This window comes from Kogia breviceps, chromosome 17 (assembly GCF_026419965.1).
Source record: "Kogia breviceps isolate mKogBre1 chromosome 17, mKogBre1 haplotype 1, whole genome shotgun sequence".
NCBI classification, from domain to species: Eukaryota; Metazoa; Chordata; class Mammalia; order Artiodactyla; family Physeteridae; genus Kogia; species Kogia breviceps.
In genome coordinates this window covers 51,508,671-51,521,512 of record NC_081326.1, presented here as the reverse complement: position 1 = coordinate 51,521,512, position 12,842 = coordinate 51,508,671, and the positions used below count along the sequence as shown (strand labels likewise).

The 12,842-nt window shown below is 34.6% G+C and overlaps 1 protein-coding gene across 3 annotated transcripts in view; it reads left to right on the top strand.

Moving 5' to 3' along the window:
* The window catches only part of NUDCD1 (NudC domain containing 1), an 82,310-nt gene that overhangs the window by 18,005 nt on the left and 51,463 nt on the right, over positions 1 to 12,842 (top strand). For all 3 annotated transcript variants that reach the window (XM_059043499.2, XM_067018002.1, XM_067018004.1), the window contains one exon: positions 9,666 to 9,851. In XM_059043499.2, the coding sequence (XP_058899482.1) occupies positions 9,666 to 9,851 (186 nt within the window). The remainder of the gene's footprint in view (positions 1 to 9,665; positions 9,852 to 12,842) is intronic.

Below are 12,842 nucleotides of genomic sequence, written 5' to 3'. Positions count from 1 at the left end.
ATTTGGTCTATTGTGTCATATAAAGCTTGTGTTTCCTTATTAATTTTCTGTCTGGGTGATCTCCATTGGTGTAAGTGAGGTGTTAAAGTCTCCTGCTATTATTGTGTTACTGTCGATTTCCTCTTTTACAGCTGTTAGCAGTTGCCTTATGTATTGAGGTGCTCCTGTGTTGGGTGCATATATATTTATAATTTTTACATCTTCTTGGATTGATCCCTTGATCATTATGTAATGACCTTCCTTGTCTCTTGTAACCTTTATTTTAAAGTCTATTTTATCTGATATGAATATTGCTACTCCAGATTTCTTTTGATTTCCATTTGCATGGAATATCTTTTTCCATCCCCTCACTTTCAGTCTGTATGTGTCTCTAGGTCTGAAGTGGGTCTCTTGTAGACAGCATATATATGGGTCTTGTTTTTGTGTCCATTTAGCAAGCCTGTGTCTTTTGGTTGGAGCATTTAATCCATTCACATTTAAGGTAATTATCGATATGTATGTTCCTGTGACCATTTTCTTAATTGTTTTGGGTTTGTTTTTGTAGGTCCTTTTCTTCTCTTGTGTTTCCCACGTAGAAAAGTTCCTTTAGCATTTGTTGTAGAGCTGGTTTGATGGTGCTGAATTCTCTTAGCTTTTGCTAGTCTGTAAAGCTTTTGATTTCTCCATCGAATCTGAATGAGATACTTGCCAGGTAGAGTAATCTTGGTTGTAGGTTCTTCCCTTTCATCACTTTAAGTATATCATGCCACTCCCTTCTGGCTTGTAGAGTTTCTGCTGAGAAATCAGCTGTTAAGCTTATGGGAGTTCCCTTGTATGTTACTTGTCGTTTTTCCCTTGCTGCTTTCAGTAATTTTTCTTCGTCTTTAAATTTTGCCAATTTGATAACTATGTGTCTTGGCGTGTTTCTCCTTGGGTTTATCCTGTATGGGACTCACTGTGCTTCCTGGACTTGGGTGGCTATTTCCTTTCCCATGTTAGGGACGTTTTCGATTATAATCTCTTCAAATATTTTCTCAGGTCCTTTCTCTCTCTCTTCTTCTGGGACCCCTATAATGCGAATGTTGTTGTTGCATTTAATGTTGTCGCAGAGGTCTCTTAGGCTGTCTTCATTTCTTTTCATTCTTTTTTCTCTATTCTGTTCCGCAGCAGTGAATTCCACCATTCTGTCTTCCAGGTCACTTATCCGTTCTTCAACCTCAGTTACTCTGCTGTTGATTCCTTCTGGTGTAGTTTTCATTTCAGTTATTGTATTGTTCATCCCTGTTTGTTTGGTCTTTAATTCTTCTAGGTCTTTGCTAAACATTTCTTGCATGTTCTCGATCTTTGCCTCCATTCCTTTTCCAAGGTCCTGGATCAATCTTCATTGTGATTATTCTGAATTCTTTTTCCGGAAAGTTGCCTATCGCCACTTCATTTAGTTGTTTTTCTGGGGTTTTATCTTGTTCCTTCATCTGGTACATAGCCCTCTGCCTTTTCATCTTGTCTGTCTTCCTGTGAATGTGGTTTTTGTTCCACAGGCTGCAGGATTATCGTTCTTGCTTCTGCTGTCTGCCCTCTGGTGGTGAGGCTATCTCAAAATAATTTTATTTGATAGCTTACTTGATATGAATCAGAGCAAAGACTAATACGTCTTTGATTCCTTTGCCTGTACTATTGTCTAGCTTCTGTGGACACCTTAGAATAATTTGTTATAGTTCCTTATTTGGTTTAGTCTCTGCCTGTCTATTGACTCATTAAAGACACTAAATATATATACACTCTATATACACTATATACTGGATAGTGTATGCACACAACCAGATGCCCTGTAGACATACATGTGTGCTCTATTGCCCATATATGATCATACACATCCATACTCTGCATATTCATAGTTAGCATTTTATTGTGTCTTTTAAATTTAAGGGCTTTTACTTTTTTTTAAGATTCTGTTACGTTTTGTCTAGAAAGACAAATCTAAAATCTGGATATTCTTTACCTAACTCAGTCACATAGTCTAATTTAATACTATTCATTTGACATTCAAAATGTTTATTGAATACTTGCTGTATGTTATGCATTATTGTAGGCACTGGGAATGCTTCAGTATACAAAGTAAAGTCTCTTCCAGTTTATTAATTTACAGTAGAATATGAACAGCTTCCTTCCCTCTCTTCCCCAATTTGAACTTGACATTGAAATAACCTCTTTTGTATGTTTGTACATGTTCAAAGCAGTGTACGTCTTCCTAAATATAGTGTACATTTAAATTTGTTTAGGTTCCTGGTAAAATTGGAAAGTTTTTTTTTTTTTCCTCTTAGAAAGCATCAAGGAAACCATAATTTAGAATGCATGACTTCTGGGAAAGTTTCTACAAGGTGCATTCTTTCCTAGTTCTCAGTTGTCATTCTCATCCCTGAATTCTTTTAGCACTTCATATGTTTTCTCTTTTTAGCAATTGGATTACAAAGTCCTTGAATTATTTAGTTGAAAAGACATAATACACACTCTAAAAATAATTTATTAGATCCTCTATCAAAAGACCTACCGTATACCTATATATACCTTTTTTGTTTTTTTCCCCAACTGTTAAGTGACAACTGTATGTTTGAGTGAGAATCCCCTGACCTGAATGTTAGTTTTTGTAAGTTATATCTCCTGGGCTGGCAGGTGTCCTCAGAGAGGAGTCCTCTGGTTTCTTGTCTGAGAAGTATTAAGGCCTGATTGTGGCTTTCTGGGATCCAAAGGAAAGAAAAGAGTTTGTAGTCTCATCTTTTAATATGTGGTGATTTGCTGATGCCTCTGTTTTCTTTCAGTGGTGTCCTTTACCCCTGTACTTAGCTAGGCCTGTTGGCCAGAGTCAGTCTAGTTAAAACTTTCATTAGAGAAATCTCCAGTTTTTTGCTAGAGTGGGTAGTTTTTTTTGTTGGGAAAAATTGGCTTTTTTTTTTTTTTTTAACCCAAGAACATCATGTATTTAGATCTTCTTTTATGTCCTTAAGTAAGAGTTTTATAGTTTTCCCTTGATCTTACACTTAAGTTTATTCTTGAATATTTTATGATTTCTGCCTCTCATTAATGGAATATAGTTTTTTCTGTTTTCTTTCCTAGTTGCTTATTGATAAAGACTATTTGTTGTGTAAGCAGTCACCTTATTCGATAATTCAGTAATTTTTACCTACTCCCATTTAAGTGTTCAAAGTACATAGACAATTCCATCCTTAGCAAAAGGAAATAGTTTTTATCTCTCCTTTTCCAGTATTTATGAAGTAACATTCCTGTGTCATTTCATTTTTGTCTTATTGATGTTAGTAAGTAGAACCTCTGAGACAATGTTGAATAATAATGTGGACTGCAAATATCCCTGTTTAGCTTTTGATTTTAATTGTAATGACCTTTAAATTTACTTAAGAGAATACTTATTGTCAGTTTTAGATAAATAGCTTTTATTGTTCTAAAGTTGCTTCTTTGAGTTTGTTTCTATTTAATGTTTATTATGCCTACTGAATTTTATTGCATGCCCTTTCAGAACCCACATATTGTTAATGATTGTGTGCCTTTTATTTATCAGTGTAGTGAATTAAATTGATATATTGTAGTTTTACAGTTCCTTAATTTTGTAATTCCTTAAGTTCCTGGAATAAACTATTTTTGGTTAGAGTGTGTTATTCTTTTGATACATTATTGGTTTCTGTTTGCTGACATTTGTAATATTTGTATTTGTTTTCACAAGTTATATTGGTTTTTGATTTTGATTTTGTTGATATCTGTCAGATTTTGATTAACATTCTGCTGGCTTCCTAGAATTGGAGAGCTTTCTGGAACTGGAATAGTTTCAGATTGGAATAATCTGTTATTATTTTTCTGATTAGCAACAAAGGAAATTGACTTGCTCTTTGAACTGTGTTGGGGGCAGGTGGAGAGTATTGGCTGCTAGATACTCACTAACTTTTTTTAAAGCAGAAAACAGTTCTAATATACATTTTATTGTCTGATTTTTTTTTTTTTTTGAGTCAAAGGCACGCATGCACAAATTCCAGAGAGGTTCTTTTCTTGAGGCTGATTTACAAAAATAACCATCCATGTTAATCTGGGCTAAACACTATTGTGGTCAAGATGAAGGCTGTAGGGCCCAAGAAAGGAAATCCACAAGTTGCTTGACTGTTAGATTTTGTCAGGAGCCAGCAGGTGGCAGCAGTTCAACACACAGGTTTATAGAGGCATTATACTTCTAAGTCAGTCTAACTTGTAGTTTACAATTGTTAATTTTAGAGAAATGTCAATTGGGAGGAAGTACAGTTTGGAAGTAGAAAATTCCTTAGGAAAGAAAAAAAATTGTGTTTTAAAATTTGGTTCTTTATTATTTTGTCATTTTATTATGATATTAGGGCTTATTTTAAAGTAATATGTTCTGTTTCTTAATATTTAGGGGATTAATTCTGTCCTAATTTATTTTTCTGTTTATCTGAAGAACTCATGTTTTTGCTACTAAAGAAGAGTGTCATCTTGTGGTGCCTCTTTAAATTGCATGTAAAGATCAAGAGGAGAGTTACTGGATTCCATTTGAAGCATGCATTTGTGAGGTTGCTTGTTAGTCCAGCTCAGTTGTATGCCAGTATGTTCTTATCTAGACCTGAATCTAGCTTATTTTTTTACAGCTGAATTTATTAATAGGGAGCCAGTAATTTACCTGGTTAAAGAAAAACGAGTGGAGTAAGTTTTTGGAACTGTGTGTGCTTAATGCATTATTGAAAGCTTTGTGGTACATAAAGACGTTACTCAGTCAAATTGCAATTAATTTAGAACACCCTTCCTTAAAGCTTTAGCAAAAAAAAAGGGGGGGTGGGGCCAGAAGAAGGAAAAAGGAAGACATTTTTTTCTTCCAAATAAAGTTAATAGTTATTAGTGATAAAAGCCTTTCTCCAGAAAAAGATCACTCCCTTTTAAAAGGGCAAATTTTTAAATGTCAATGTCTAATAATACTAGTAAATGGCATCCTTATTTAATATAGCTTGACCAGTTTTTTAAACTTGAGTAGTGTTTTCTGTAAATGTACATGTATTAGAAAAATGCTTTGTTAGTTCAGAGCTTGTCTCCTTGTAGCTGTAACTAAGAGATCCCCAAATGGTTTTGAGATGTTTTCATAAATATGTGTAGTTTATGAAAACAGTACTTATTTACTGTTTAGTGTCATTTATATATAATATGTGGACATTGAGATTTTTGTATTATGTTTTGTTGACTCAGGAATCTAATTAAAATACTGTGTAATATATTAGCCTGAAAGAAAAACTGAATATGATAGTTTCGTTCATATTAGGGTTTTTTTTTTTTGGCAGGGTGGGGAGTTATTCTATAAATTGCATTGAGTTCTGGGGTGTCATTTGTTTAGAAAAACTTGAGATGTGGTTTCTTCTCAAGAAAGTGTGGAATACAGGAAAGACCAACTTTTGGAGTGTGGTCAATCAAGATTTGAATATTGGCCCTGCCATTTTCTAGCAGTGGAATTCCAGGCAAGTTATTTAATCTTTTTGAACAGAGTTCTTTATCTTCTTAAAGTGGGATAATAATTTCAACTTCATAGGGTTTGGAAATAATTAAATGAGATGGCAAAAAGGACACTTATTTAATACAATACTGTACATTGTAGTCATTCAATAAGTGCTCCATTTATCAATGAAATTTTAATTCTTTTGCAATTAACCTGTGAAATGTTAGAATGATTTTCAACAGCTTTGCACATAGTTACGTTAATTTTTTTTTTGACTGGAGGAAGAAAATGATTGAGTGGGACCAGGACATTATAGATGATAATTACAAAAAGCTTTATTATTAGGACACTGTAACACTGTTATTGAAGTTTATTCAGAAATAATTTAGTACTCTAATTTACACAAGAAAATATTTTATTGGTACAGTCCATTTAAAATTAAAATGTACTCTGAGAATTAGGTTTCAAAAATCAGGAACATTTAGGTTCTTTCACATAAACTATCATATAACTTTGAGATACTGTATGCTTTCTTTTGCATTTTAATTTAATTAATTTTGGCTTCACATTTATAAACTTGAATATTTTAATCATTCTACTAGATATTGCACTCATTTTTCTGATAATTAGATGCCTAGCAATCTCAGTTATGTGGAACCTTGTATTTAAAAGAAGATGGCTTAAAACCACCTTTATAAATGAATATGAAACGAAGAATAGTGGCTCCCTAAGAATGCTTCCCTAGATTAGACATAGTGAAGAGCATGTAGTGGAGGAGACCACTAGAAACTTTTACTTTGAAACAACTATTCTGAGGAAGAAGTTCCATTTTATTTTATCTTATTCACATCCTTTAATTATGTATATCACACGTAAATTATTCAATATGAAAAAAAAAAGTCAAGCAATGTATTTGAAGCACTAATGGAAAGTTCTTCTTCACCCCCAATCTCCCTTACCACCAGTTGCACTTTGATCTCATTTTCCTAATAGTAAACGCTATTAACAGAATAGCATGTGTCTGTCTGCAGCTTACTCTGTGCTGTCATATCACAATGTTTGTTTCAACATACGTGGATTTATACATATTCTGCATCTTTTTTCCCAGTTATTATCTTGGTGATCTTTTTGATGTATTGTAAATCTACTTCAGTATATTTAACAGTTATTTGGTATTCCAAAGGATGATCATTCCACAGTTTACCATTCCTCTGCCAATGCTCTCCAGACAAAGATGCCAGGTACACATCTATAGTTGAACACATTGGATTTATTACTTTTTGCAGCAGAGGAGAATGCATACCATGTGGAACCATAGGGTATCTCAGAAGATGTTAGAAAGGACTTATTGTAGGATTGAGCTTATATTAGATGATTTTGGGGGAGGATTTAAGAAACTGGGGCTTTGCTCTGGATTGGATACTGTTAGGAAACTGGGTAATTCCATGATGGATATCTTAATAAGTCTTATCCAGAAGGAGGGAAGAAGACTGGGCAAAGGCTCAAGCTGTGGTTAGTAATATTGGCATGGATTAGGCTCCTGTTTGTAGCTTTGACAATGTTCATGTTTTATCTGTATTCAGATACCATTAATTACAGGGTGATGCTGTTTTTGTCTTGTTCTATTATGGTGACAGAGGTTACACAGTGGCCTTGTCTTACGATGATGTTCTGTGAAATTGTTTATGTTCATCAGGAGAACATAGCTGTTAGTGTCACCAGCTCATAGCAAAACCAAGGCCTAGCTGATACTACCAGGCTAGCACTTGGATGTCAAGGGCTGCTATTTTCTCACTGTTGATAAACAGCTAGGTTGTATCTTAGTTTTTATTGACACAGTTTTTCATTTTCATCGTTAAAATAAACATTCTCGTTATATGGGTCTTAGTGTACATGTGCAAGTATTCTTATAATATAAATTCCTAGAAGTGGAATTATATTAAATGGTATATAATACATTATAAAATTTGATTTATAATCATTGCTGAAAGCCTATACTTATTTATATTCCCACCAACAGGGCACCTTAGCCAAGAATAGACATTAACAGTCTGAGATTTTTTTTTTCTGGCTAATAGAGGTATTTTATATTTTAATCATATTTTTTTTTTTTACTAGTGAGTTTGAGCATCTTGCCCATTTTTTTTTAAACCATAGTTTTCCTGTTCCTATTCTTTTCCCATTAAAAAATTTTTAATAACCTTGTCTTTCTTGTTGAGTTTTAAGGGTACTTTGTATGTTATAGATATTAGTACTGCTTTATATTTGTGGCAAGTATTTCTCTCCCTACCTCCTGCATGTCTTTTATTTACATAGGAAGGCTTTCTCCACCTTGAGATTATTAAAACATTATTAATCTTCTAACACGGTTATTTTACTTTTCCCTTAAGACATTTATTTTATTAATCTGTCTGGAGTAAGGAATATTTTTGTGTAATTTTTTTCCTAAAGATCCCTAGTGTTCCACTATCATTTGTTGACTAGTCCATTTCCTTCACACTAATTGGAAATACCACATCATGTTCTAAATGCCTACGTAGACATCAGCCTGCAGTAAAATTTCTCTTACTTGCCCTTCACTTAACTAACTGGATTAACTGATATTCTCTATTCTCTTTGAATAACATACTGACTGAAGACCACACGGTAAGCTTAATGTTTATTGCCAGTAGGCTACTCAGTACTGTGCTGTTACAATTCTGTTTCTGTTAGTTGAGCATTACGTCACTAATACCCAGATTTTGCCATTCTAAAAACTTTATGCCAGCTGTGTTTGTCGTTGCATTTTCATTATTTAATGCAATATTATGTAAATCAGTAAAATATGAGTACAAAAAGAAGGAAAGTTGCTGTTTTAAAGAAAATTGCATGCTTTAGAAAGAAACAGTGGGTCACTAAAAAACTTGAGGCTAATAAGGACACAGTTTACTTAAATTTTTTTAATATGTACATATATTGATCTGAACAGTTCTAGGAACAGGGAATAAAATACATGAATCAAGGATTATTTTTGTACTGCAGGAAAACCTGTTAACTAAAAACTAAAACAACAATAAAAAATTAATTGAGGGCTTCCCTGGTGGTGTAGTGGTTAAGAATCTGCCTGCCAAGGCAGGGGACACGGGTTCGAGCCCTGGTGCAGGAAGATCTCACATGCTGCAGAGCAACTAAGCTCATGCACCACAACTACTGAGCTTGCGCTCTAGAACCCACAAACCACAACTACTGAAGCCTGTGCACCTAAAGCCCGTGCTCCGCAACAAGAGAAGCCACTGCAACAAAGAGTGGCTCCCACTCACCGCAGCTGGAGAAAGCCTGCGCGCAGCAACAAAGTCCCAACGCAGCCGAAAATAAAATAAAATAAATAAATTTAAAAAAATTAATTGAATACAGTATGGTGTATGAGAGGAAGTTTATTTTCTCAGTTGTAGCCCTTTTTATATATTTTCTTGTAAAACATTTTAATGATGTGTAATCCATCTTACAACTTTATATTGTCAGGACATATACACAATAAAAATGTGTCAACAAAAACCCAAGTTGTTAATAGCATAATACAGCATTTCCATACCACAGGAATGTCCATGTAGACATTTAGAACATGATGCAGTATTTCCAATTAGTTAAAAATACTGATCATTAATTTTAAACTTAAGAATGAAGACTAGATTACTGCATTGTAGTAGTTTTCTGCCATATTGCTATGTAACAACTCCCTTCAGAGCTTAGCAACTTGAAACAAATGTTTGTCATCTCACAGTTTCAGTGAGAAATCAGAGTGGCTTAGCTGGATGGTTCTGTTCCAGGGTTTCTCAAGAGAATGTAGCCAAGGTGTCAGCCAAGACTGCAGTGATCTGAAGGCTTTACTGGGACTAAAGTGTACACTCCCAAAATGATTCACTCACAGGGTGCTGGTTTTTGTCAGGAGCCCTCACTTCCTCCTCATGTGTGTCTGCCATGTGCAATCCAAGAGAAAGCAAGATAGAAGATGTAAAGTCTTTCATGACCCAGTCCGGGAAGTCACATTACCATCACTTATTTCTTAGAAGTGAGTCAGTGGGATAGCTCACACTGAAAGGCAGGAGAATTAGGCACCTACTCTTGAAGAGGAGCGTAACCAGTGCGCTGAAGATATCCTGTGTGTATGGGTCACAGAGAGGGAGGGGGTTCATTTATAATGTTTTCTTCTTTTTAGGACACTGCCTTAGGAAAACCACGAGAGGTGTTTCGACTTCCTACAGATTTGATAGCATATGATAATCGCCTTTGCGCATCCATGCATTTCACATCTTCTACATGGGTTACCTTGTCAGATGGAACTGGAAGATTGTATCTCATTGGAACAGGTGAACGTGGAAATAGTGCTTCTGAAAAATGGGAGGTGAGTTTTTTTTTTTTCTTTAGCTTTCGCAAAGTCTGGAAAGTATATGCAAATTAGATCTTAATGATTTTGAAATAACACTTTTTTCAGGATAGTTTACATGTGACTTCTTGATTTTTATAATGTATAATGTTTTGGATATCTTTTTAAGTTAAATTATAAAATGTATACCTTTTATGAAACTGATATATTAGCTATTCCTGTTTTGATCTGGGGTGCGTGCAGTTGTCAAGAATTGCATTTGTTTTTCAGCAATACCTATTGAGTGCTTTATACGTGTAAAGCAGTACACTAAGCAATGATGTTGCCACCTTCTTCTTGAAGAGTTGGCCAGAAAATTGCATTGTCATTTCGTTTCTCCTCTACTCTTGTTTTATGTGCTAGTATGTTTAAGGGCCCAGCACACTGCTGCACCACTCTGCTAACTGTCTGGTATGTTTAAAATGGTCAAATAGTAACTTTACCAGAGTATTCCTGACTTAGAAAAATATACGGTAGCATAAATAACTATAGTTACCTACCAGTCTCCAAGATGTCACTTTTACTTCAGTTTTTTAAAAACAATGTAACAGACTTAAATCTGAGGGGCAGGTGTTAGGATTTTAATAGTAATAAATATGGAATTATTTTCTCTAGAGCCACAGTTTTTGAAGGTAGAAAAGAATGACACTGAGTTGTGCTAATAAGTACAATGTGATATTGCTACTGTCTAAATCTCAGCAGGTGGCCTTTCGTTCTGGGTAGCTAAAGCGATATGAATTTAATATTTTACATCTTATAAAATATTTTTATCAGACCAACAGATGCCTACAAAGACCAGGCTTTAATTATTTGAGAAAAACCAAGAAGGCCTTAGTGGTTTACCTTTCTTACTAAGTTATACCAAATGCTGTACTACCAAATTGTAGTATGTTCAAAAAACTAAACAAAAAACACAGTAAATTATCAGAACAACAATAGCCTGTTTATAGGGTAAACTGTGTAATCACAGTTTCAAATAGTTATTGGACATTGTGACATTTTCTGTTCTGGCCTCCAGTAATAACTTTTTTTGCTGAGGCAATGTGGTATATAGCACAGCTACCTGAAATAGTTGGAAGGAATTTGGAGAATGATGGGGGAGAGAGATGAATGAGAATTTATCTGTTATCAAGCCGTGTGGATTCTGATGGTTTTCAGTAGTTAGAAACACACTGACCTTGTTCACCTTCAGATTAAAAGTAACACCACATATTCCACCAGAAGGAAATTCATATGGGTTTATATTTCATTTGGTTTCTGCTGTGTATATCTCCTTGGCACATATTAGGCCTTCAATAATATTTTTTAAATGAATTAAAAATTTAAATTTACTCCACATCCTCTTCAGTATTTGTACTATCATAATGAAATCACTCTCTGGGGAGGTGGGGGGAGTGGGAAAGGGATGGGACTTGGGCATTACTGAGGTGGGAGGAATACTGTGGGATATTGGTCACTTTGAGAGAAATAACTCAGTAGAGTTTTGAGACTTTGGGGGAATTCGTGTAAGAGAGGAGGCTAAAGGTGAGCATGATGGGGGCATGGTAGGGCCTAAAGGGGCCCAGCAAGCGTGGTGGTGATGACTCATATGTAGAAAGAGAAATAAAAGAAAGCAAGGAAGACTGCCTGTTTCCAAATGTGTGGCCTCTAATGTAGTGGGCATGCTATATATCAACAATATCACAGTTGATTGGCTAGGTTTGTTCAGAAGACTGGAAACTTCAACCTAAGAATTTGTAAGAGTCCAGACATCTACTCCTCTGGTCTCATTCCAGTCCCTTTCACTCACATGAGAGAGAAAGAAGAGAAGGAAACAGTAAACTGGCTACTTGTGCTTGGCAATACTTTCAATTTTTTCTTCCTATGTTTTATTTCTTCTTGTCCCCCAAACAAAAGTAGAACCCAGTCAACCAACTATAAAAAACCGTGTCTGTCATCTCTGTTATGAGTATTAGAGGTGTTTCCCCCCCCACCCCGCTTATGGAAGACTTTAGAATGGATTTCAAAGCTCTACTGTTCGAATAATTTTGGCGGAGTTGGTGAAACACAAAGAGAAAATGATGACATTAAAGCACACTTTTCTTTTTCTATTATTTTTTATTGAAGTATAGTTAACTTACAGTGTTTTGTTAGTTTCTGGTATACAGCAAAGTGATTCAGTTTTACATATATATATTCTTTTTCATATTCTTTTCCATTATAGTTTATGACAAGATACTGAATATGTTCCCTATTGCTGTACAGTGGGCTCTTGTTGTTTATCTGTTTTATATATAGTAGTTTGTATCTGCTAATCCCAAACTCCTAATTTATCCCTCTTCCCCTTTGGTAGCCGTAAGTTTGTTTTCTATGTCTGAATCTGTTTCTGTTTTGTAAGTAAGTTCATTTGTATCATATTTTAGATTCCACATATAAGTGATGTCGTATGGTATTTGTCTTTGTCTGACTTCCTTCACTTAGTATGATAATCTCTAGGTCCATCCATGTTGCTGCAGATGGCATTATTTCATTCTTTTTTATGGCTGAGTAGTATTCCAGTGCATGTATACCACATCTTCTTTATCCATTCATCTGTCAATAGACATTTAGATTGCTTCCATGTCTTGGCTGTTGTAAACAGTGCTGCTGTGAACATTGGTGTAAAGCACATTTTTCTTTATAAGGCTTTCAGGTAGGAGCTGATATGAGGGGATTCCAGATAATGGGTTTAAAAAGAATAAAAAAGCTAATTTTTGTCTCTCAGATTAGTATTTAGCTATTTATTTTTTCATTTATTTGAAAAGCTTGTTTAGAAATTAGTTTTAAAACCTCTATTTGGTATTTAATAAAAATATAATAGTCTTTTAGATTATGTGTTTGTCTTATAAAAAGAATTTGATAAGATTTTGTGTCTTTGCATAATGCTTTGATTTGCTTTTTAAAAAGAAACTTCAGTATTTAAATAGAGTTGGTGGAATTATACCTTTTAAA